The sequence below is a fragment of the Eriocheir sinensis genome, chromosome 26, assembly GCF_024679095.1.
Source record: "Eriocheir sinensis breed Jianghai 21 chromosome 26, ASM2467909v1, whole genome shotgun sequence".
Lineage (NCBI taxonomy): Eukaryota > Metazoa > Arthropoda > Malacostraca > Decapoda > Varunidae > Eriocheir > Eriocheir sinensis.
The window spans coordinates 13,553,864-13,578,218 of record NC_066534.1 but is presented as its reverse complement, the minus strand read 5'-3'; the positions used below and the strand labels follow the sequence as shown (position 1 = coordinate 13,578,218).

General features: G+C 45.1%; 1 protein-coding gene across 7 annotated transcripts in view; it reads right to left on the bottom strand.

The window, feature by feature from the left end:
* The window catches only part of LOC127003783 (uncharacterized), a 67,338-nt gene that overhangs the window by 38,326 nt on the left and 4,657 nt on the right, over positions 1-24,355 (bottom strand). For 4 of the 7 annotated variants that reach the window (XR_007757398.1, XR_007757397.1, XR_007757396.1 and 1 more), the window contains exon 2: positions 22,279-22,796. Coding sequence is in view for 3 of the 7 variants with exons in the window: in XM_050870809.1 (XP_050726766.1) it covers positions 22,279-22,368 (90 nt within the window). In the remaining 4 variants the exon portion in view is untranslated. The remainder of the gene's footprint in view (positions 1-22,278; positions 22,797-24,355) is intronic. The other 3 variants (XM_050870809.1, XM_050870811.1, XM_050870810.1) reach the window with 1 other exon arrangement.

Here is a 24,355-nt window from a genome sequence, read left to right as displayed (position 1 = left end):
TCTGCTGTTATTTATTCCCTTACAGCACACTGGGTCTGCGGTCACTCTACCATTATCACTCTTGTTATGGATGACGAAAGATTGACTAAGAGAGCGTAAGACTGTGAGGTGATGCAAGAGAGAGGAGGAGCTAAGCCAGGGGTGAGGTGGATGGATGGAGTGAAAACAAATATGTGTGAGCGGCGAGAGTTTGGTGGATGTTCAGGGAGTGTCGAGGGGCGGAGTGGACTGACGGTTATTTTGTTCCTGGCTACTTCGTAAAGGAAAAGGGAGTCAGGCAGAATTATAAGAGCAAGAACAGGACCAGGAACAGGAATAATAACAGGAGGAAAAAACAAGAACGAGATCATGGAGTAGAAAATAACATTAAATATTTGAAGAAAACGAAAAAAAAAATGACTAAGAAAAAGTAAGTAGATGTAAATGATAATGATGATGATGATAATTAAAAATATGAAGAGGAATAAAAGCAAGGGCAAGAATAACAATCAGAAAATGAGCAAAAAAATATGGAGTATGCGCCTAACGTCCTCTTACTGATAGTCTTCTACCTCTTAAATTCCGCCGCCATGTTGCATCTCTTTCTATCTTCTATCGATATTTTCATGCTGACTGCTCTTCTGAACTTGCTCTCACAAACCTTGACTCCCTTATAAGAAAACAAGGACTTAGAAAATAAAAAAAAAAACTTGAATAACTGAAAAAATGTTTAGGCAATAGAAGACTGCTTTTGAAAAAAAAAAAAAAAAAAAAAGAAAAAAAAAGGCTGTATTAATTTTTTTTGTTTGTTTGTTTTTGTGTGTGTTATGTGTGTGTGTGTGTGTGTGTGTGTGTGTGTGTGTGTGTGTGTGTGTGTGTGTGTGTGAGTGTGTTCGTGTGTGCGTGTGGAGGGAGGGAGAGTTGAAATAAGAGACAAAAAAAAAAAAAAAAAAAAAAAGTGAAATCATATCAATAATAAAGGCAAAAAACACGAAACACAGGAGGAGGGGAGGAAAAAAAAAAAAAAACGAGAGATAAAACATACATATTTACAAACAATGTCATGGGAAAATTAGAGGCAAATAAAGGAAAAGGAATTAGGTTAAAGGTCTTGAAACACTCACGCAGATGGAAACGGGTGGAATAGAGAAGGGAAATGAGAAAGGAAGAGAGAGAACACCCCCATTGAAATGCAAAGACACGTATAGAACCTGCTATGAGAAGCACGGAAGGGAAGAGAGAGAAGAGAAGTGGAAGAGGAGGGTTCCGAGGGTAGTAAAAGGCATTGAATAGTAAAGGGTGGAGGGAAGGAAAACAAGTGGAGGGTGGATATATAAGGAAGAAAATGGAATACGCCTGTTTGGCATACATCAACACAAACACAAAGGGTCACTAGTTAAGTCCAATGAAGAAGATTATAACGAATGGAAAAGTGCATAGGATGAATATTAAAAAAAAAAAGAAGGGGTCACTAGTTCAATCCAATGAAAAGGAAGAATTAAAACGAGAGGAAACAGGTATAGGATGAATATTTAAAAAAAAATCAAGAAAGGGTTACTAGTTAAATCCAATGAAAAGGAAAGATTAAGATGAAAGGAAACAGGTATAGGACGAAAATTAAAGGAAAAAAAGGGGGACAAGTTAAATCCAATGAAAAGGAAGGATTAAAACGAAATGAAACAAATATAGGATGGAAATTAAAGGGGAAAAAAACAAGAAAGGAGCAGAAATCAAATCCAATGAAAAAGAATAATTAAAACGAAGGGAAAAATAAATAGTATGGAAGTTAAAGGGAAAACAAAACGTGTATGTAGTATCATAAAACACATTAGAGGAGACGAGTAAGAAAATCAATGAAAAGAAAGGGATGAAAAAAAAGAATAACAGGGACAGGAAGAGGAATGGCGAAAAAATAATAAAAAATGAGTTTGCGATTCATAAAAGATAAAAGGATTAGGACGCCATGGACATTGAAAGTAAATTATTCTACTATATTCTCTCTCTCTCTCTCTCTCTCTCTCTCTCTCTCTCTCTCTCTCTCTCTCTCTCTCATGGTACCTAAAAATACCCCAAAATTAACAGCACGTACACAGTGTTTGTTTGTTCATCCTCCCCTGTGTGTGTGTGTGTGTGTGTGTGTGTGTGTGTGTGTGTGTGTGTGTGTGTGTGTGTGTGTGTGTGTGTGTCGTGGGAACTATCGCGCCGGTCACTTTTTTCTTTCCTCTTTTTCAGACTTTTTTTTTTTTGTCTCGTCTTTTTTTTTTGTTCCGCTGGGCGAGCATCGTAAATCCGACACTGGCACCACTCCCTGCTTCCGGTGCCACGCCCACACACACACACACACACACACACACACACTGAGACCACCTGCTAAAATGTACACACACTCCCCTCAACGTACAAACATTCTTCCCTTTCCGATGACGTACACAACACACACACACACACACACACACACACACACACACACACACACACACACACACACAGTCACTATGGTCACAACCCTTCACAGTTTCCGTGTTACTCTTCCTGTCCAGTATAAATAATTGTGTGTGTGTGTGTGTGTGTGTGTGTGTGTGTGTGTGTGTGTGGGTGTGGGTGTGTGTGTGTGTTTTATTGTTATGGTAGTACTGGGAAACGATTGTAGTAGTAGTAGTAGTAGTAGTAGTAGTAGTTGCAGTAAAACAATAGAAGTAGATGAACACACTCCCACTCTCCGTGAACAACAAACAGAGAAGACACATTAAAGACCGGAGGGGAAAAGAAAATGTAGGAGGGGAGAGAAGGGAGAACTGCTGCAGTGGAAGGGAGGGGAAAGGAAAAATGAACCAACTCGATGGAGGAAGAAAAAAGGGAGGGAAGGAGATGCCTGTGGTGGGAAGGAGAATGGAGGAGACATACCTTGAGGCGGGGGGAATAGGGGAAAGGAAGGGGCGAAAAGGAATTAATACCTGCAGGGAGGAAGGGGGAAGGGAAACAGGGGTAGATGCGAATTCCCGTGGGAGAAAGAAAATAATGAAGGTAAGAGAAGAGGTAAGGTAAGGTTAGAGGTTAGAGGTAAGACAGTAGATGGGAGGACTATTGGTGACTTGAAGAAAATAGGAAAATGGGAAAAAGTATGTTGCGCCTACGTGCGCAACAACATCACTTGCTCTCGTGCCCACGACCTTGACTCTACTGAATTTTCCACCATCTGGCTAAGGCTTCATTGTCATTCTATTACTAAATACATCTGTGCTGTTTATCTCTCACCTATCTCTACTAACTATGTAAAATTCTTTGCCTATTTGAATTCTAAAGTGGAGCACATCTTGACTCACTCTCCCTTCGCTGAAATATCCTTCTTGGGAGATTTCAATGTTCACCACCAGCTTTGGCTTTCATCCTCTTTCACTGACCAGCCTGGTGAACAAGCCTACAACTTTACTCTCCTCAACGACCTAGAGCAGTTGTTTCAGCACCCTACACGTATTCCCGACCGTCTTGGAGACAGGCCCAACATTCTAGACCACTTCCTTGCCTCTAATCCTTCTGCTTACTCTGTCAAACTGTTCTCTCCGTTGGGATCCTCCGATCATAACCTTATTTCTGCTTCCTGTCCTATCGCTCCTGTACATCCTCTGGACCCACCGAAGAGGCGATGCTTCTGGCATTTTGCTTCAGCTCGGTGGGACGACCTGAGGATGTACTTTTCCGATTTCCCGTGGAATGATTACTGCTTCCAGGAGAGAGACCCCTCTGTGTGTGCTCAGCGCATCTCAGAGGTGATTGTCTCAGGAATGGAGGCATACATTCCACGTTCTTTCTCTACTCCTCATGCTAAAAAAAACTTGGTTTAATCATGTTTGCTCTCGTGCTATTAAAGATAGAGAGGCAGCTCACAAAAGGTTCCAGAGCCTTCGAACTCCCGCTAACTATGACCTTTACATTTCAGCCTGGAATCGTGCCAAATCTATTCTCCGACTTACCAAAACTTCTTTTATCAATAGAAAATGTCAACACCTTGCTTCTTCTAATTCTTCCCGTGACTTCTGGCATCTAGCCAAAAATATCTCCAATTTCACTTCTTCCTCTTTCCCTCCTCTCCTTAACCCTGACGGCAGCACTGCCGTCTCATCTGTCTCTAAGGCTGAACTCTTCGCTCAAACTTTCTGTAAGAACTCCACCCTGGACGATTCTGGGCATATTCCTCCTACTCATCCCCCCTCTGACACCTTTATGCCTGTTATTAAGATTCTTCCAAATGATGCTTTCTATGCCCTCTCTGGCCTCAACACTCAGAAGGCTTATGGACCTGATGGAGTGCCTCCTATTGTCCTTAAAAACTGTGCTTCCGTGTTGACTAACTGCCTGGTCAAACTCTTTCGTCTCTGCCTATCAACATCTACCTTTCCTTCCTGCTGGAAGTATGCCTTTGTACAGCCTGTGCCTAAGAAGGGTGACCGTTCCAAACCCTCAAACTACCGCCCTATAGCTTTACTTTCCTGTCTATCTAAAGCTTTTGAATCAATCCTTAACCGGGAGATTCAAAAGTACCTTTTCACTTCTAACCTTCTATCTGATCGCCAGTATGGGTTCCGCAAGGGGCGTTCTACTGGCGATCTTTTTGCTCTCTTAACTGACTCTTGGTCATCCTCTCTTAGCCGTTTCGGTGAAACTTTCTCTGTTGCGCTAGACATATCGAAAGCCTTCGATAGAGTCTGGCACAAGTCTTTGCTTTCTAAACTGCCCTCATTCGGATTCTATCCCTCTCTCTGTTCCTTTATCTCTAGTTTCCTTTCCGGCCGTTCTATCTCTGCGGTGGTAGACGCACTGTTCTTCCCCTAAACCTATCAACAGTGGTGTTCCACAGGGCTCTGTCCTATCACCCACTCTCTTCCTGTTATTTATCAATGATCTTTCCATAACAAACTGTCCTGTCCACTCATACGCCGACGACTCCACTCTGCATTATTCAACTTCTTTCAATAGAAGACCATCACAACAGGAAGTACACGACTCCAGACTGGAGGCTGCAGAACGCTTTACCTCAGACCTTGCTATCATTTCCGATTGGGGCAGAAGGAACCTTGTGTCCTTCAATGCCTCAAAAACTCAATTTCTCCACCTATCAACTCAACACAATCTTCCAAATACCTATCCCCTATTCTTCGACAACACTCAGCTATCACCATCTTCAACACTAAACATTCTCGGTCTATCCTTCACTCAAAATCTCAACTGGAAACTTCACATCTCCTCTCTCGCTAAATCAGCTTTCTCGAGGTTGGGCGCTCTGTATCGTCTCCGCCAGTTCTTCTCCCCCGCACAGTTGCTATCCATATACAGAGGCCTTGTCCGCCCTCGTATGGAGTATGCATCTCACGTGTGGGGAGGCTCCACCCACAGAGCTCTTCTGGACACAGTGGAGTCTAAGGCTCTTCGTCTCATCAGCTCTCCTCCTCATACTGATAGTTTTCTACCTCTTAAATTCCTTCGCGATGTTGCCTCTTTTTCTATCTTCTATCGATATTTCCACGCTGACTGCTCTTCTGAACTTGTTAACTGCATGCCTCCCCCCCTCCCGCGGCCCCGCAGCACACGACTTTCTACTCATGCTCATCCCTATACTGTCCAAACCCCTTATGCAAGAGTTAACCAGCATCTCCACTCTTTCATCCCTCACGCAGGTAAACTCTGGAATAATCTTCCTTCATCTGTATTTCCTCCTGCCTACGACTTGAACTCTTTCAAGAGAAGGGTATCAGGACACCTCTTCTCCCGAAATTGACTTCTCTTGATTCTTTTTTTAGGAGCAGCGAGCAGCGGGCTTTTTTTTTATTGTTGCTTCCTTTTTTTGTGCCCTTGAGCTGTCTCCTTTGTTGTAAAAAAAAATGCATGAGGAATAAAAAATAAGAAAGATGTAAGGAAAGAGAGGAGAGAAAATAAAACAATATGAAAGGAATTTGAAAGGATAAAGATATACGAACAAAACTCGAAGAAAGAAAAATATACAAAAAGGGAGAGAAAAGATTTTCAAGTGAAGCTACAGGGGAAAAATACTGATGACGATAATGAAGAAAACGAGGAAACAAGGAAGAGGAAGAGGAGGAGGAGGAGGAGGGCAACAGAATTAAGTTTACTCGCTTCCCATTGGCGGAGAACATAACGCCAGAACCAATCATCGTATCCGGTTAAAACACACACACACAAGCACACACACACAGTCCCCCCCACCCCCCCCCACACACACATCCCCTCCCCACAGCCCCCCCCACATACACACCCTTAACAAAGCCTCATTCCTTCGTCGCCCACCAAATAGCTTCCCGCCCCCCTCCCCCCCCTAAAAAAAAGATAAAATAGAAAAAAAAACGAAAAAAGGCGAAGAATTTCAATCACGAACCCATACCGTACACCACTGAGGGAAACTTTAATGGAATGGGAGGAATTATTGAGCGAAGTGGGAGGGAGGGAGGGAGAGGGAGAGAATGGGAGGAGGAAGAGGAGGAGGAAGAGAGAGAATGGGGAGAGTGCTCGAGAGTGGAGGGAGAGGGAGGGAGAGGAGGAGTGGGACGGGAGGCTAAGTTACTCTCCAGAACGAGGGGAAATAAGGGAGAAGAGGAGGGGAGGAGGGAGAGGGGAGAGAGAGGGAAATGCTATTGTAGATGAGTAGGAAGGAGAAGGAGAGTTAAATGGGAGAGGCAATAGCGGAAAACGAATGGTATGGGAATGGGTGAAAAGGGGGAGAGAGGGAGGAAGGGAGGGAGAGGGGAGAGAGCCGAGGGAGGGAAAACATGGAGGAAAAGCAATGGTCAACAGAGGGAAACGGAGAATGATTTATATGGAGGGTGTCACTGCAAAGAGGAGGAGGAGGAGGAGGAGGAGGAGGAGGAGGAGGGGGAGGAGGAGGAGTGAAAGGGAAGGAGGGATTTATATGCGGACTAAGGGGACGAGAGAAGGAGAAGGGGAGGAGGGGGAGCAGAAAGGGAAGAAGTCGTTGCAGAGTGTGGGTGCGAGAGAGAAGGAGAGAGGGAAGAAAGGACCCTGGGGTAAGGTGGGGGTGAAGGAGCAATAAAGGGAAGGGAGAAAGGAGGGAATAGAGGAGGAAGGAGAGGGTGGGAGAGGAACAGGCGTCGTTGCAGAGTGTGGGTGCGAGAGAGAAGGAAAGAAGGAAGAAAGGAGCCTGGAGGAATAGAGGGTAGGGAGAAAGGAGGAAAGGGAGGAGGAAGGAGAGGGTGGGACAGGGACAGACGTCATTGGAGAGTGTGGGTGTGGGAGAAAATCAAAGTGGAAAAGGAGGAGGCATGGATGAGGTGGGACCGTGGGAGTGACGAAGGAATAAGGAAAAGGAATCAATCTTAGGAAGGGAGAGAGGAGTGAAAGGAGTGAGTGAAGATACTGTGTGACACGTCCTGTAATCTTAATCTTATTGCATTTTTAATCTTTTAATTTCAATATTTTAGTCTTTTAATCGTTTAATCCTTTAATCTTATTGTATTTTTAATCTTTTAATTTTAATATTTTAGTCTTTTAATCGTTTAATCTTTTAATCTTATTGTATTTTTCTCCTTCCAAAGATAGTCTGCTGCACCTCACTATAACTTTTGGCAGTTGTATGTTTCTGTATTGGGATTTGTTTGTATCTAGTGAATAAAAAAAAATAAAAAAAGACGTGGAATGGAGACAGTCAAAATGAAAAAGGGAGAGAGAGGATAAGGAAAGAGGGGATGGAGGAGAAAGGTAAGGATGGATAGGTGGTGTTGAGCAGACGAGATGACGTGCTCCGCCCACACTCCTATCCCACACATCAACACCCGTACCCAAAACCCCTCCATTAACCTTCCCCCCATCCATTATACCCTTCAACATCTTCCTCTTTTTGTCCACGCCTTTTTATCTCCATTGCCACCCATCGTTCTCTATTCTCGCCCCCTCTTCCTCCTCTCCATCTGTGTCTTTATTCACTTTCCCTTCATTATTTACTCCTTCATTCCTCCCTTCTTCCTTTTTCATCCTCCTTATCTGCTTTCATTTGCATACCGCTATTTCTTCATTTCTACTCCGTCAGTTCTCTCTCTCTCTCTCTCTCTCTCTCTCTCTCTCTCTCTCTCTCTCTCTCTCTCTCTCTCTCTCTCTCTCTCTCTCTCTCTCTCTCTGCCACACTTTTTGTCCCTCTTTTCCTCTCATTACTCTTCATCCACGTCCTTATAACTTTTCTTCCTCTCCTTTGACGATTCTTTCCTCCTATTTCCTTCTCCGTTCTTTATTCTCGTCTCTTTCCTTCAGTGTCCTTCGTGTGTCCTTCTCTTCCCACCTTCATCCCTCTCCTATTCTCCCTTATCCTTCTATCAAAATCCTCTGCTCCCTTACCCCACTTCCCTCTTTTTTTCATTATTTAGTTTCTCATTCTTCCTTCTCCTTGCATTCGTTACCATTTTCATCACCTTTGTCCTCTCCCCTCTCTTCTCCTTTCCTCCATTTCCCCTTTCTGTTATCCTTTTCTTCGTCTCTGTCCCGTCTCCTACTCTTCCTTTCTCTTGTCATCCTTTTTTCCTCCTCAACTATCTCCACTCTTTTCTCCTCTCTTCTCTCTCCTAGCGTTCCTCCTTTGCCCTCCTATCCTATCTTCTCCTCTCTCTCCCTTTCCCTCTCTTCTCTCTTCTGTCTTCCTCCCTTGCGCTCCTCTCCTTTCCACTCTCCCCTCCCTTGTCTTCCCTCTCCTCAGCTTCCTACCCCTTCCAGCTTCCCTCCCCCTCCCTCTCCTTCCTATCCTAGTCTTCCCAAATTACCCTCCTCTTCTATCCTCTCTCCCATCCCTTCTCTTCCTTCCCAGCCTCTTCCCCCCCCCCCGCACTTTCTTCCCTCCCTCAGACTTCCTCTCTCTCAGCCTTCCTTCTCCATCTCCCCTAACTTCTCTTCCCTCTCCTCTGCTTCCATTCTCTCCCCCTCCCTTCCCAGCCTCCCTCAGCATCGCGCAGCCTTGACGGGCATACGAATCAGCCGTCAGTCGGGCCGCCGCAGAGTCTGTTTGGCTAAAAATGCAAATTAATTCCATCCATTTCGTTTTTGTGGCCTCCCGTGCGCGGCCTGATTTCATATACGTGAGGATTTTATAAGCCTATATCGATACGTCGTGCGTGTGTGTGTGTGTGTGTGTGTGTGTGTGTGTGTGTGTGTGTGTGTGTGTGTGTGTGTGTGTGTGTGTGTGTGTGTGTGTGTGTGTGTGTGTGTTAATTGGTCTACGGAAGGTGATATATTACACGATGCTCTGTACCTCATTAACGTGTGTGTACCTAAACTTTATCAGTAGCACACACACACACACAAACACTCACATATATACTTTTCTCCCCGTGTGAATTCTCAAGACAAGCCGTGTGCACTTGTCATCTGTGTGCACCTGCCGTCCCGTGTACGCCTGCCACTAGCTCGTGTGCACCTCCCGTAAGCGTGGCGCCACCATAAGTCTTGCCCGTCGCCCCCAGACCTTTTATATTCCTGGCCAGGCCTCGGCGCCCCTTATGGTGGAGGGTAACAGGCCACCGCAGGCAAGCAAGCAGGCAGACAGGCATGCGGAAAAGTGGATACAAGCTGGCAGGAGGAGAAGAGGCCGAGGGAAAGAGTGCAGCAAGGAGGTGACCCAGGGAGGTGAGTAAACAATTAAGGAACCAGGTATAAACACAGGTAGGCATGCAGAAATCTAAGTACAAGCTGGCAGGAAGAGGAGAGGCCAAGGAAAAGGGTGCAGCAAGGTGGTGGGCCAGGGAGGTGAGTAAACAATCAAGGAATCAGGTATAAACACAAGTCAGCCAGGGAGGTACAAATTTAGGTACAAGCAGGCATGAAGAGAAGAGATAAAGGGAGAGGATGTAGGCAAGTGGCGAGGCTTGAAAGTGAGTAATCAAGAATCAATTGGATAATAAAAAAAATCGGGTATACAGGCAGAAAGGCATGCAGATAACTAGGTGCAAGCAGGCAGGAAGAGAGAAAGACAGGGACAACAGAAAAAGACAGGTGGACAGGTAAGTAAATGATCAGGTAGGTGCTCAGGTAGGCAGATTAACAAATGGGTCGGTAGGTAGATACGCAGGTAGGCATAAAAGTATAACTGCAATCAGGAAAAAAAGAAAAGATGGCAGGGAAAACATAATCAGCAGGTGGAGAGACACAGAGACAGGTAGAAAGCAGGACAAGCAAAATAGTATCAGCAGGTAGGAGTGCCGATTGGAGAGCAGGCAAAGAGACAGACGAGCAAACTGAAAATGAATCAAGAGCAGAGAGGAAGGGAGGAAGGGAGGAAAAGGCTGCAATAAACGAGAATAAACAAATATATATATGGATGTACGCTTTAAAGATGATATACACAAGCTGACAACGATGAAGAGAGACGGATGAAGGGTGGATAGAAGGGATGTAGGGTAGAGATTATAAAGCAAAGCAGGGAGGCATGGAGGTAGGTGGGCATGTGAGGTAAGAAGGGTGGGAAACAAGAAGGAACCAGACAAACGCGCACACACAGGATGAAAGTCAAGACACGCAGGCAGGCAGGCAGGGCATCATAACGGGAAGACAAACAGCCATGCAAGTAAAAGAGGGAGCAGGCAATGAAACAGGTGCGGGAGAGGAGAGGAGAGGGAAGGAGAACAGGCCAACAGACAAAGTGGAATCATGTGAGTGGAAAGCAGAAGCAGACTAACAAAGATATGATAAAACAATAGAAGAAGAAGAAGAAGAAGAAGAAGAAGAAGAAGAAGAAGAAGAAGAAGAAGAGAGGGCAAAAATACGAAAACGAAGAGAGAGAGAGAGAGAGAGAGAGAGAGATTGATACGCAGACTAAAACCAGCTGATACCCATGTCTTATTTTTGTGTGTGTTTGTGGCAAGGAAAGGAAAAGGAGGGAGAAAAAGGGCAGGGAGAATGCCGAGAAGGAGAAGGGAAAAGAAAATATATATACAGAATGCTGAACTGGAAAGGAGGAAGGAGGAATTGATGAAGGAGGGGAAGGAAGGAAAAATGAAAGCCAATTATCGATGGAAATGGAGACAGAAGAGATAAAAGCACAGAAAGGGAGGAAAGGAGGAAGGAAAATGGAGAGAAAAGAAGATAAAATTCCCATCCATATCCTCTATACTTCACCATTATCTGATTTTTCCTTCCATCTATTTCTCCTCCTCCTCCTCCTCCTCCTCCTCCTCCTCCTCCTTTCTTTTTCCTCTCTTTCTCCTTCTCTTCTAATTCCTGATCCCCCTCCTCCTCCGGTTTCTTTTCCTCCTCCTTCTCCTGCTTCTACTACTCCTGCTCCTCCTCTTCCTCGTCTCTTTCTCCTTCTCCTCCTCCTCTTCCAATTCCTGAGCCCCTCCTCCTCTTCTCATTCTTCCTCCTCCTCCGGCTTAATTCTTTTCCTCCTCCTTTTCCTGCTTCCACTCCTGCTCATCCTCCTACTGCTCCTGCCCCTGCTCCTCCTCCTCTTCCACCACCTGCTTCTTTTCACTAAACCTTGCCTACCCTTGCCGCTAAACCAGTAACCTATCGCCGCTATACAAGTAACCTACGTGTCTCATACCCACAAATAACATTGCAAACATTTATCAATTTTAACATCATTTGAACACTTATCAGACCATCACCATCTTCCATCCATCAACCATCATCCATAACCATCCACTTTTCCTACTTCTACTTCTACTTCTACTCCTCCTCCTCCTCCCCCCTACCCACAGTGCTCCGCCAAGCCGTGTATCACAGCAATTACAATAAATGATCAAGGTTTGCATTCGAATCCCTTTGTTCTTGCTCTCCTTCGGTTCCTCGCTCATGGCTGTAATTAATGGCTCTTCCTCTTTGTCTTGGTGCTTTATGGCGCTCGTTTATCCGTGCTGTCTATCGTCCCGCGGCTACAGCGAATCGGTCTAACGGTGTATCTCTGAAGGTTATTGTGGCGTGTTCTATTGGTGTTCTTTTTTTTAGGTGGGGTGTTTTTTTTTTTTTTTTTTTTTTTGGCTTCGTATTGATTTTGCATGAATTGTCTGTTTTTTGCGAGGATTTTGGTGCATGAATATTGTCCTCAGATAGGCTTGATAAGTGTTCAATGTTCTCTCTGTGTCTCTGTTCTCTCTGTGTCTCTGTTCTCTCTCTCTCTCTCTCTCTCTCTCTCTCTCTCTCTCTCTCTCTCTCTCTCTCTCTCTCTCTCTCTCTCTCTCTCGGCGCCAGACTATTTCCACACCATAACTCTTGCTCTCTCTCTCTCTCTCTCTCTCTCTCTCTCTCTCTCTCTCTCTCTCTCTCTCTCTCTCTCTCTCTCTCTCTCTCTCTCTCTCTCTCTCTCTCTCTCTCTCTCTCTCTCTCTCTCTCTCTCTCTCTACGTCTCACCTAATCTCACCTCCGCTCCGCACCTTCACTCACTATCACCTGCCGTCCACACCTTCAGGAACACAAACAAACACCCATTTCAAACACACACACACACACACACACACACACACACACACACACACACACACACACACACTCTACCTATAATTAGCCGGCGGGGGGTGGGTTGCAATCAGAGCCCAGGTGAGGTACGGCCCCAGCAAGGTGTGTTTATAAGGCAGCCCTCGGTCACCTGTTCAGGGCTTACCTGCTCAATCTTGCAAGAGGTGTTTATTGGCCCCAGGAGCTTTGGAAGGTATACGAACCGGCTGAAAAATGTGTGTAGCTAAACTTCATCGTATGGGTACCAGGAAGTGTTGTTGTAGGGGAGAATATTAAAGGGGGTGGAGGATATATAGAACGACTTGAAAGATACGAGTAGAGGATGAAAAGAAAAAAGTGAAGGTATTCCTCTTCTATGGCAACCACGGAGTTTCTTTTTTTATGTTGTGATGAAAATTACGATGCGGTGGGGAACATAAATAAGGGTTCGGCTCGCGATTAGAAGCTTGTGTTTATTTATTACTACTACCAGCATTATTATTATTATTATTATACAAGCCACCCCTGACCACGGAGCTTCATTTTTCATTCTCACTTTCGAATCTGCACAAAGGAACAGATTAAATATACATACGCAAATGAATCACCATACGGCATTTACAGCCCAAAATTACACTTGTTTGAGCACGCAGCACGCAGGTACGCACAAAGGCAGGTACGCACAAGACAGGTACACACACACACACACACACACACACACACACACACACACACACACACACACACACACACACACACACACACACACCTTAACTTTTGCTTTGAAGTCTGCCTCGCTTTACCTGACCAAACCAGCCAAACGTAAATTATAGAAGTGATACTCTTTTTTTTTTTTCTTTCCTTTTCTCTCCCTCTCCCTTTCTCCTTCTTTGTCTTTCCTGTTGCGTACCCTCGGAAAAAAGAAAGCAAGAAACAAAGTGAGGGAAATGATAGATGTTGAAGGAAGTCTCGGGCGGCAAAATTCAAAGGCGGCAGGGAAAGATGAAGATGACTATTGTATATTCGTGTCGTGCATGCAACCTTTCCGCGTCCCTCCATTTCTTCCTCCTTCCCCCCCCCACCCCCCCTCTCTCTCTCTCTCTCTCTCTCTCTCTTCAATTTTCTCCGCGTCATGTCTGTCTTTCTTTTCCGTCTATCCATCATTTCTTTTTTGGGTCACGTCATGTTATGTGGTACGTCTTACTGGAAAACTGGTAGACTGGGGAGAGAGAGAGAGAGAGAGAGAGAGAGAGAGAGAGAGAGAGAGAAACACAGACAGACAGACAGACAGATACAGAGCCATATAGACAGACACAGACAGACAGACAGTGAAAGACAGACAGACAGAGAAACAGACTCAAACACTGACAAACGGCAACGAAGAGAGAGACTGACAAAAAAATGAAGAAAAACAGACACGCCGTGAACTGAAACTGACGAGAACAAATAACAAACACAAAAAAAACTGAGACACTGGAAGGGAGGCACACACACAAAAAAAAGTAAACATCAGTCACTTGAAACATGAGACTGAAGGTGATGCACGAACACACACACACACACACACACACACACACACACACACACACACACACACACACACAAAGAGCCAGACATACTAACGAAAAACACGGACCGTCTACTATGCCATGTCAACGCCCTTCCCCTCACCTCTCATTGCCCTCCACAGGTGTCCAATCAAGCCCCAGAAAAGGTACTCAAAAAAAGGGAAAAAATCACGCAAAATACCCGTCCATTCCGTCACACCTCAAGCTTCGTCACGCAGGTGGACCCAACGTTGACACACCCACGCACGCACACACGCATGCACGAAAAAGCTTACACACACACACACACACACACACACACACACACACACACACACACACACACACACACACGAGTGAAAAGGATGTTACCGAAATGTGCGTTTGGAAAAGAGTAATCATATGGGTGACAAAATGATAACTAGGATGACAATGGGTGAATAAATCGTCATATGGTAACACACACACACACACACACACACACGCACACACAATCATTCTTTTACATTATGATCGAGTAAATAATCGGATCTCATATATCAAACTCTGACATGAATACTTGTTAAAAATATTACATGTTCCATTTTTCACAATCATAATACTAATCACCACTGAAATATTTGACCGACGTTCACAATAACCTTCCCCACCTTTTCCATTGCCTTCTGTTCTTTTCTACTACATTTTCACACAAAGCCAAAAGTTAATGCAATAAGTAGGACAAGTGAGGGGATGGTGGGGGCGGTAGGGGGCAGACGGGGGAAAAGGGGGGAAGGGGGTAGAGAGGGGAAACAGTCTGGCCGCCAAGCTGTCTAGACCGTAGTGGAAAGTCTGGAGGAGGGGAAAAAAATAGTTATGGTAGTCAGCGGAACGAGGAGGGTCTTGGCATTCTAAAATTAGCCCTCACTGTCCTCGTAATTCCCAGGGACAGGGTCTTTTAAGGGGCCTGGGGGGCGGGGGAGCCTGAGGGATGCTGCAGACAAGGGAAGGGATGGCAATGGAGGACAGGGTGAAATTAGCCCTCTGTGTCCCCATAATTTGCAAGGAGTCTCTCTTATGGTGCCTGAAGGACGGACGGACCTCTGGCGATGATACCGGGACGGAGGAAGGTTGGCAATAGAAGGCTGGAGGGATGTAGGGTAAAGGTTTGTCTCTTCGGGCTCAGGGACTAACAATGTAAAAGGGAAGGATATTAATTTTAAGGTTTTTGATATAGCGTTGACGAAGACCACTGTTTACATTATGCTTGCTACTACGACTGCAACGAATATACCTTCTGCTACTGATGATGATTCTACTACTACTACAACTGTCTCTTCTTATACTATTACGCTTCTAACTATTCCTGATAAAAGTCAACGATCATAGCCATTAATATTTCTTCATAAAACGGCAATTAATAAAAGCAAAAAATACAGATTCTAATAAAGGTAATCGTATAAATAAAGCACTACAAAACAACCTTCCCATTAACACTTTTTAAAATTGATGAAGATTAAGCTCATACACAGATATACGGATAGATGGATGAAGAGATAGATACACAGATATATAAAGATGCTCTCTCTCTCTCTCTCTCTCTCTCTCTCTCTCTCTCTCTCTCTCTCTCTCTCTCTCTCTCTCTCTCTCTCTCTCTCTCTCTCTCTCTCTCTCTCTCTCTCTCTCTTCCCCCCTTCCCTCCCCCCTCCCAAAAAAAAAAAAACATTCATTACAGGCTCGTTGTGTACATGGCTCCATAAAGACACTCCCCCTGTCTTCTAATTAATTAACATGTAAATCCTCCCGCCTACCATTAACATATATACTCCACTCTCGCCCCAGTCACATGTTAATACACCTGAATATAATTTTTGCAGGTGTAAGTCAAAGGTGTTCCGTCGTATGTATCTCGGCCTGTCAAGATTTGTTTGGTTCATTTCTGTTGCTGTTAATTTTGGTGGTGTTGTGGGTGATGATGTAGTGATGGTTAGTGGTAGTAGTGGTTGTGGTGGTAATGGTAGCAGAAGTAGTGGTATTAGTGGTAGTGGAGGAACAGAAGTACTAACAAAAATACACACACACAGTTACGTCAGGTGTAAATATAGTCACTCCCTTCCTCCCAAAAGCTCCCCTCTCACAGTACACCTTCCTTCCTTAATCCCCTTTCCTCCTCCTCCTCCTCCTCCTCGCTCCCCTCTTTATACCCTTGAAGCCCCCAGCAGCTGATGTACCTCACCCACTCCCCTCAGCACTTTTTCCTCTCCCCTCACCCCATAGTTTTATCTCGTCTCCCATTCCCGCATCTCACCTCCCGACCCTCGCTCATCCTCCCTTCCTCTCCCTCACACCCCTCAGCCTTTCCTCCTTTCTCTCCCTATTCCTTCAGTTCTTCCTCCCGGTCCCCACCCTCCTCACCTCTCCCACATTTTCCCTCCCTCCTCACCCTTCGTCCCCTCAAGTAACCTTTTCAAAAACCTCGCTTTGAATAGCACCTGTCGACCAAGAGCTGTTTACTGTGCTTAAGACAGTGTGTGTGTGTGTGTGTGTGTGTGTGTGTGTGTGTGTGTGTGAGAGAGAGAGAGAGAGAGAGAGAGAGAGAGAGAGAGAGAGAGAGAGAGAGAGAGAGAGTGTGTGTGTGTGTGTGTGTGTGTGTGTGTGTGTGTGTGTGTGTGTGTGTGTGTGTGAGTGTGAGTGTGAGTGTGTGTGTGTGTGTGTGTGTGTGTGTGTGTGTGTGCGTGTGTAATCCGATATCGCGATACACTAGTTTTTTCTATGCGAATTATTAATCCACAAAGTTGTTAAGCGGCTTCAAATGCAAAGTTTCAATAAATATTTCTTTTTGCAGAAGACTGGACATGGTATTTAATCAAGCGGAAGCACTTTTGATCAATTCATATGTAGCAATCACTAAAAGAATATATACTTTTTGTTGTTGCTATAATATTACCTACATCTGAAAGCTTTACCGTCAACGCAATGATACTCACATTAATAAAGTAAAAAAACTAACTTCAGGAAAGACACAAGTTACCGTTAGATCGAGAAGGAGACAAAACAAACAGGTAGAGAGGCAGACAAACAGGTCAGAGGAGTCAGGTAAGATAATCATATCGCCGAACTATTAAAAACTTAGGGCATTTACAGTTACCGTCACCTGCTTTCTCTTAGTTTCCGTTTAGTCTCAACTCTGTTAATAACGTTGCCGATGAATTATTGTATGTCAATGTCAACTGTCCTTACATGCGGAGAGGTATAAGGAGGAGAGATGCTTCGTCTTAACTTCTATTTATTCTCAGTCTTGTTGATTTCAATGAAGCCGCTGATTTTCGGGTCAACTGTCCTTACAAGCAAAGATGTACAAGAAGAGGGATGACGCGTTGCCCATTCACCTACCCACCCTACCTCGGCCCAATGCACTCATCTAAAGAGAAGCCCCTCCCAAAAGAACCAATGAAGATTCACTATCTGTCCACTCGCCCTTTACGACCCAGCGCCCCTCGTATACTTCATTCTAAACCAGGCAATCACAGGTTTTTCTCACTTTTCCTTGGAGCCTTATTTCCACCGTCATGAGAGACTTCTGAGTACATGCAGAGGAACCTTAAGATGTCTGTGCTGCCTGGATGACAATGAACTCCTGAATAACCATGAATAAGCTGCCGGTACACAACGCTGTATCACTCCCACTAAAAGACAGTTAAAAAGACAGACGGACACAGACAAATAGACACAGAGATACACAAATTCAGATACACACACAGGCAGACTGACACAGAGACAGAGACAAACAGAAGTGAAGCGCAAGTCAAAGTGAAAATTAAAAAAAAAAAACTAATCGCCGAGCCTATGATAGTTCAAATAAATACAAACTTCCATGTAAGAACACCCACCTAATCATGAGTTAATCAGTTGCCTATATGAAGAGTCAGTGAGGAGGAGAAATGAGGAAAATTTGGGCCGGCAACTGAGGACAAAACAAAAGGCAATACCAAGTCGTTGAAAGAGGAGAAGGAGGAGAACGCAAGGCAAGGGGAGAGGAGGTACGAGGGAAGATTTTTTTTCCATATCCGAGGAAGTCTCTGGATCCCGTAAGGAATGCGGGGAAATTACGAGTCAACAAGCGGAAGAGAGAAAATTGCATCAACTTAACCGAGAAAAAAAATAATTGGGGAAAAGTTTTGATGAACGTTAGCAACTTTGACAAATATTTTAATACGACGTAAATTATTTCACTAACTTTAATTATTTTTGAGCTCCTAATAATAACAATAACCAAAGGGAGGAAATGAACACTAAGGGAAAAAGTTTTAATTAACGTTTAGTAAGATTTGTGAGGGCAACAAAATTAAGCTTCGATACAAATGGTTACTACTACTTTGTTCATTAATTCCAATCTTCATCGCTGTTATTTGCTGTCTATTCCTCGTCAAACACGGAGGGAGATATTTGCTCGTTACATTCTCTCTCTCTCTCTCTCTCTCTCTCTCTCTCTCTCTCTCTCTCTCTCTCTCTCTCTCTCTCTCTCTCTCTCTCTCTCTCTCTTCCACCTGAAAAAATGCAATGCCTGAAAATGATGAACCAGCGCCTGCCAGGTTCCAGTAAAGCTTGATAGATACCTGGACTTTGAGAGCCATGAGGGAGGGATTTCTCTCTCTCTCTCTCTCTCTCTCTCTCTCTCTCTCTCTCTCTCTCTCTCTCTCTCTCTCTCTCTCTCTCTCTCTCTCTCTCTCTCTCTCTCTCTCATGTACACACACAATCAATCAGTCAATCAACCACGCACCCAATATCACACACACACACACACACACACACACACACACACACACACACACACCTGGGAAAAATAATAAACAGGCCCAATAAAGCACCAGCAGCGGCCGGGCAGGTGAGCAGCGCCAAGCACCTCCCTATTCGGGCACGCCCCCCACATCCTTTCCGCGCCACCACCTCCCCTCTCCCCCCGCACCGCCTCCCCACTCCTCCATGCCCCTCCACGTCCCCCCTCCCCCCTTACCCTTGCCCGGCAACAATGGGATGATGAAATGAATTTATGCAGCGATTACCTTCACTTGCTCTGTGTTCATCAGCCTCATTTCTCATATAATGCCGGGCGTGTCAGGAATACGCGCCGACAAAACTTGCCTGCCCGAACTTACGACTCAGCAAAAAACATTATATATATTATATATATAAATATATATATATATATATATATATATATATATATATATATATATATATATATATATATATATATGTGTGTGTGTGTGTGTGTGTGTTAGCAGTTTACATTCCAAGCAGATAAATTTGCAGATGCGCGTATGAATATTTCAGTAATTCTCATGGAAAATTTATCACGTGTGAATGAGTCGCTTTCATCACGGCTGCCTTGCCATCACGGAGCAGTGCCTGGACGGCAGGCGAGGCATGCAGGGACTCCCTCCGCCAGGGCGCTGCGGCGCCACGACGGGCCACCCTCCTCACAACACACTTCACCGTCACCAAAGGGCAGCAGCGTGTCATCCCGAGGGGGCGTGGGTCATTTTGCAGCATGACTTGATTTACTTTCTTTTTCGCTGCTACATGTTTTCCTCCCCATATCAAACGACACGCCAACAATCAATATTGTCAGTAAAAGCAATTACCTACTAATAAAATAATATCCAAAACAACCACAGGTTCCCTAAGAACCTGAACTATTACCAAAGTTCCTGCTAAATATTTCTTCAAAGTCAAATTCCTTGCCTTATATTAACATTTTCTTCTCTAATTAATTCCTCCATAAATTCCAGGGCCTGTGCAGCCGCCGGCACTCTGACGTCGGCCTCTTACCACCCTCCTCCTCCTCCACCTCCTCCTCCCGCCTCACCCCCGCCACCCCAGCCCGCGACGCCGTGCCTCCCCTCCCCGCCTCCTCCCTTATCCGAGAATTAGACACACGCTTCCCAAAGAGCCAACGAAGCCTTCCCTCTCTCCCCCGCGTCCGCCTCCCCCTGCAACGCAACCAGCGGTGATGCTTTCCGTGTGGCTGAGAAAGAAAGAAAGAAAGAAATACAGAGCGAGAGAGAGAGAGAGAGAGAGAGAGAGAGAGAGAGAGAGAGAGAGAGAGAGAGAGAGAGAGAGAGAGAGAGAGAGAGAGAGAGAGAGAGAGAGAGAGAGAGAGAGAGAGAGAGAGAGAGAGAGAGAGAAATGGAGGGGTGTGTGTAGCATAAAGATAGAAGGAACAATGAAGATGGAGGGAGGACAAAAAGATTCTCAGGAAAGCTGGAGAGAGAGAGAGAGAGAGAGAGAGAGAGACCCCTGCAACCGTCCACGCCTCAAAAAAAAAAAAAAAAAAACACTGAGATAGGAAGATAAAGGTGAGGGTGTGGGTGGGTCCCTTATCACGCGTAAAGAGCTCGAGATGAAAGCAGGGAGTCATCAGCGCACTTACATTATTAAAATCATTATCACTACCATTATCTTTATTATCATTACTGTCCTCATTAGCATATTACTTTTACTATTGCTGATGATGATACTACTACTACTATACTTATTAAGAGGACTGTCATTAATATATATATAAATGATGAAGATTATGGTATTATGTGAATTTGTGAAGGCAGACAGCATCATAAAAAGTATATAAGCAGCTTCTGTTCACAAATACATACATACATTTATAGTAATACACCCTACATAACCAAACATTGCTCTCTCTCTCTCTCTCTCTCTCTCTCTCTCTCTCTCTCTCTCTCTCTCTCTCTCTCTCTCTCTCTCTCTTTTTCTTTGTCTTGGTTTGTGGAATGGGAGAGGAAGCATTTTGCATATCAAGGAGTATTTTTTTCCTTTTCCCATAACATTAAAAAAATTGAGTTATTATTATTTTTTTTTTAAGTATCATTGTATATATTTATTTTCCAGTGTTAATTTTTAGTTATTATTTTGGGTTTGGGTTCTCTCTCTCTCTCTCTCTCTCTCTCTCTCTCTCTCTCTCTCTCTCTCTCTCTCTCTCTCTCACACAACAACAACAAAAAACACCTACAAGAAAAATTATGCCGTTCCTCTACGTTTGTATCTCTCTTATCGGTGTTTCTCCTTTTTCATCTCCCTCCCTCCTTTCCTCCCCTCCTCTTCCCTCTTCGCGTTCAAGTGTTATTGGATTCTCTCCCTCCTTTGAAAACGTCCCTCACACACGGAGGAAACGCGAGACAGTAGTATTTTTCCCTTATTCATTTTCTTTTGACCCCGAGCAACCTTACACATTTTTCCTCTCGGCAGCCCAGCCTCCCTCAGTACAGTCCACTCGGCATTATGTAAACGCTACCTTTTAATGCTGCACAAACATGGGTACTCGCCATACAAGCCCAACACAATGGAACAGCAAAGCCTACAAAACTTCACCTTCGCAAATAGACACTTACACTAATAAGGCAAGGGGGAGGGAGAGTCGAAATAGGGCTGGGGAGAGGGGTTGAAGGGTTGGATGAGGAGGGACAGGGAGGAGGTGAGGGAAGAGGGGCTGATGGAACGAAGGGGGAAAGGGCAGGAGACTGGAAGTGGCATGACAAGGGAAAGTAAGCACAGCAGTATCGCAGGTGAAGGAAGGGGTGAACAGAAGGGCGAGTAAGGGGACGAGGCAACACGGGTGGAGGGACAGGTGAATGATAGGGAAAGTTAGGCGAAGGGAGAACACAGGTGAAGGGAAGGGTGAACAGAAGGGCGAGTAAGGGGACGAGGCAACACAGGTAGAGGAACAAGTGAATGATAGGGAAAGTTAGGCGAAGGGAGAACACAGGTGAAGGGAAGGGTGAACAGAAGGGCGAGTAAGGGGACGAGGCAACACAGGTAGAGGAACAAGTGAATGATAGGGAAAGTAAGGCGAAGGGAGAACACAGGTGAAGGGAAGGGTGAACAGAAGGGAGTAAGGGAACGAGACAACACAGGTAGAGGAACAAGTGAATGGTAGGGAAAGTTTGGCGAAGTTGGGATTTGCACTCCTACCTCTCCACCTGATTCGTCTCATAACAATAAAAAGGGACAACACAGGTGAGGGGAGAACATGAGTGTGGTAAAACTTGTCTTGCCAGGGCGGTAAAGCAAACAGTTCACCTTGCATTGCGTTGCTGTGATGCTGTAGCAACTAACTTAACAAACAATAACGTAATCTCATCTAAATAGCATCCAATCTCTTTCATACAGTAAACTAACTCACTTATACGATACCTTTGTCCTTTTTAATCCCCTCTAAACAGTAACCCATCTTCCAAAGCCTCTTAAAATGGTAACTAAGCCCTCACTAAGCCTAGGAACGGTAAACAGTTCCCAAGACACGTCAATGCATCACACTTACCTTGCTCACCACCAGGGGCCGGTCTCCTCCCCCCTGCATGCGGAACCCCCAAGGGTACCCGCCCCTCAGGACCACCAGCATCCGCACCATCCCGGGCGTGGCCTCGGGGGTGTGGTCAGGGGGCGTGAGGGCGTCTAGAGGCGGTCACACGCACACACGAAGGCACCGAACACTCGCATTTCTCACCAGCCGCGTCTCGTGTGGCTTCCTCAGTTACATTTTTCCAAGCTGGGAAGGAGGTTCAGGCGGTTAGCTCACAGCCTCCACAGCGGCCATCGAACGGGGCGCATTATATCAAGAGCAATATGGCAGTCACTGATTGTACTACTACGAGAGCGCGACAGATACACGCAGACTACCCCAGAGGATGCACGCACAATAAACTACACTGCGATGATTTATGAATGAATGCCAACACGTCAGACTGAATTACTTTGGGTCAGAAAACAAGGTACTCAATGGCAATCCAATGTCTAATAAATGCCACACACTTTTCTTCTTTCCAAACACGTTACAGACTAGAAAGAAAACAGTACATAACACATCTCGCTTCACAGAGACAGACAAATAGAGTATCGAACACCATGTCTTGCCGGGTCGAGTTACACATAAGCCGCGCAACACTTCTTTTCCTTCCCTAAACACACACGCCGACGGTCACAGCACAACACAAGAACTGTACACCAACACAACGTCGCAATCGCTTCTTATACGCAGACGAACCCAACAGCAGGCCTTCCGATGTCCTCAATCCGACCGATACTGATGATGGTGGTGGTGAACGGACAGGTGTTGATGGTGATGGTTTTCTCACGTCGCTACTTGCCCCGCCCCCCCTTCCGCCCCCAGCGTCTCTAGCACCACCACAAGAGGCCTCCTATCGCCCCCTCTTCCGTGGTCAGAAAGATAACACTCGCCGCCTTTCTATCGCTCGAATGAAAGGCGTAATCATTCCCTCCAGCCGGCAAGTTTGGAGCACCTTTTTTTTGGGGGGGGCTCCTTTCTTTGCACTAACCGAAGAATGGGTTCAAAGGGACAATAGCGAAGAATGAAAAAAAGGAGGATAAAGAAGAGACAGAGTAGGCAAAAACGACGAGACTAAACGAGAGGGAGAGGTGAGAGAGGACACAGTGAAAAAAAAAAGCGGGGAAAAAAGTTTAAGGAAAGTTCAGCAAGTTAGGAATAATAAGCTTAACGAACTAGGCTGGAACATGCGACGATAAAAAAAAAAACGTTATAAAATTCAATTACGTACTCCTTAAAGAAACGAGAAAAAAGTGAAAATATAAAAGGAGAGAGAGAGAGAGAGAGAGAGAGAGAGAGAGAGAGAGAGAGACTTGAAATTGCATAATTGCATCACACTGTTCTAAATCAATTACGCTTCCACGGTCACCCAGTGCTTCAAGGACACACACATACACACACATACACAGAGTTGAGAGTGAGAGGAAGCTGCATCACGAGTTACGATAAGTGATGTTGTCGTTGTTGTTATTGTAGTAGTAGTAGTAGTAGTAGTAGTAGTAGTAATCGTGGTAGTAGTAGTAGTAGTAGTGGTGGTGGTGGTGGAAGTAGTGGTGGTGGTGGAAGTAGTGGTTGTGGTGGAAGTAGTAGTGGTAGTGTAGAAAAGACAAGAAAAATGTTTTGGTTTGAAGAGAGAGAGAGAGAGAGAGAGATTCCGCCGCACTAAGAAAATATCGACGCACTGCTTTTAATGTCAAGAGGGAAAAGATAGAAACACGTATCTGAGGCAGAGTTTTCCTTCTACATTTCTTGCCGTTTCCTCGCCCTCTTCTGGCCGCGGAATAGGACCAGCTTTATCACTACTTCCGTGGCGGGGGCAGTGAGGGGTTGAGGGGGGGTAACGGACGCGTGGTGGGAGGGGGAGGGAGGGAGGAAGCAAGGGGGCATGTTTACATCACCACTAACACACCACCACCACACCACAGGGGGCCAGTCAAGACCGAAGTACAAGTTACCACACCACACTTGCACCACCGTCACTATCATCTCTTTCCTTTTAACCGAGAAACGCTCTACTAGTTACTCGACACCTTCCACCACCATCACCACCAGC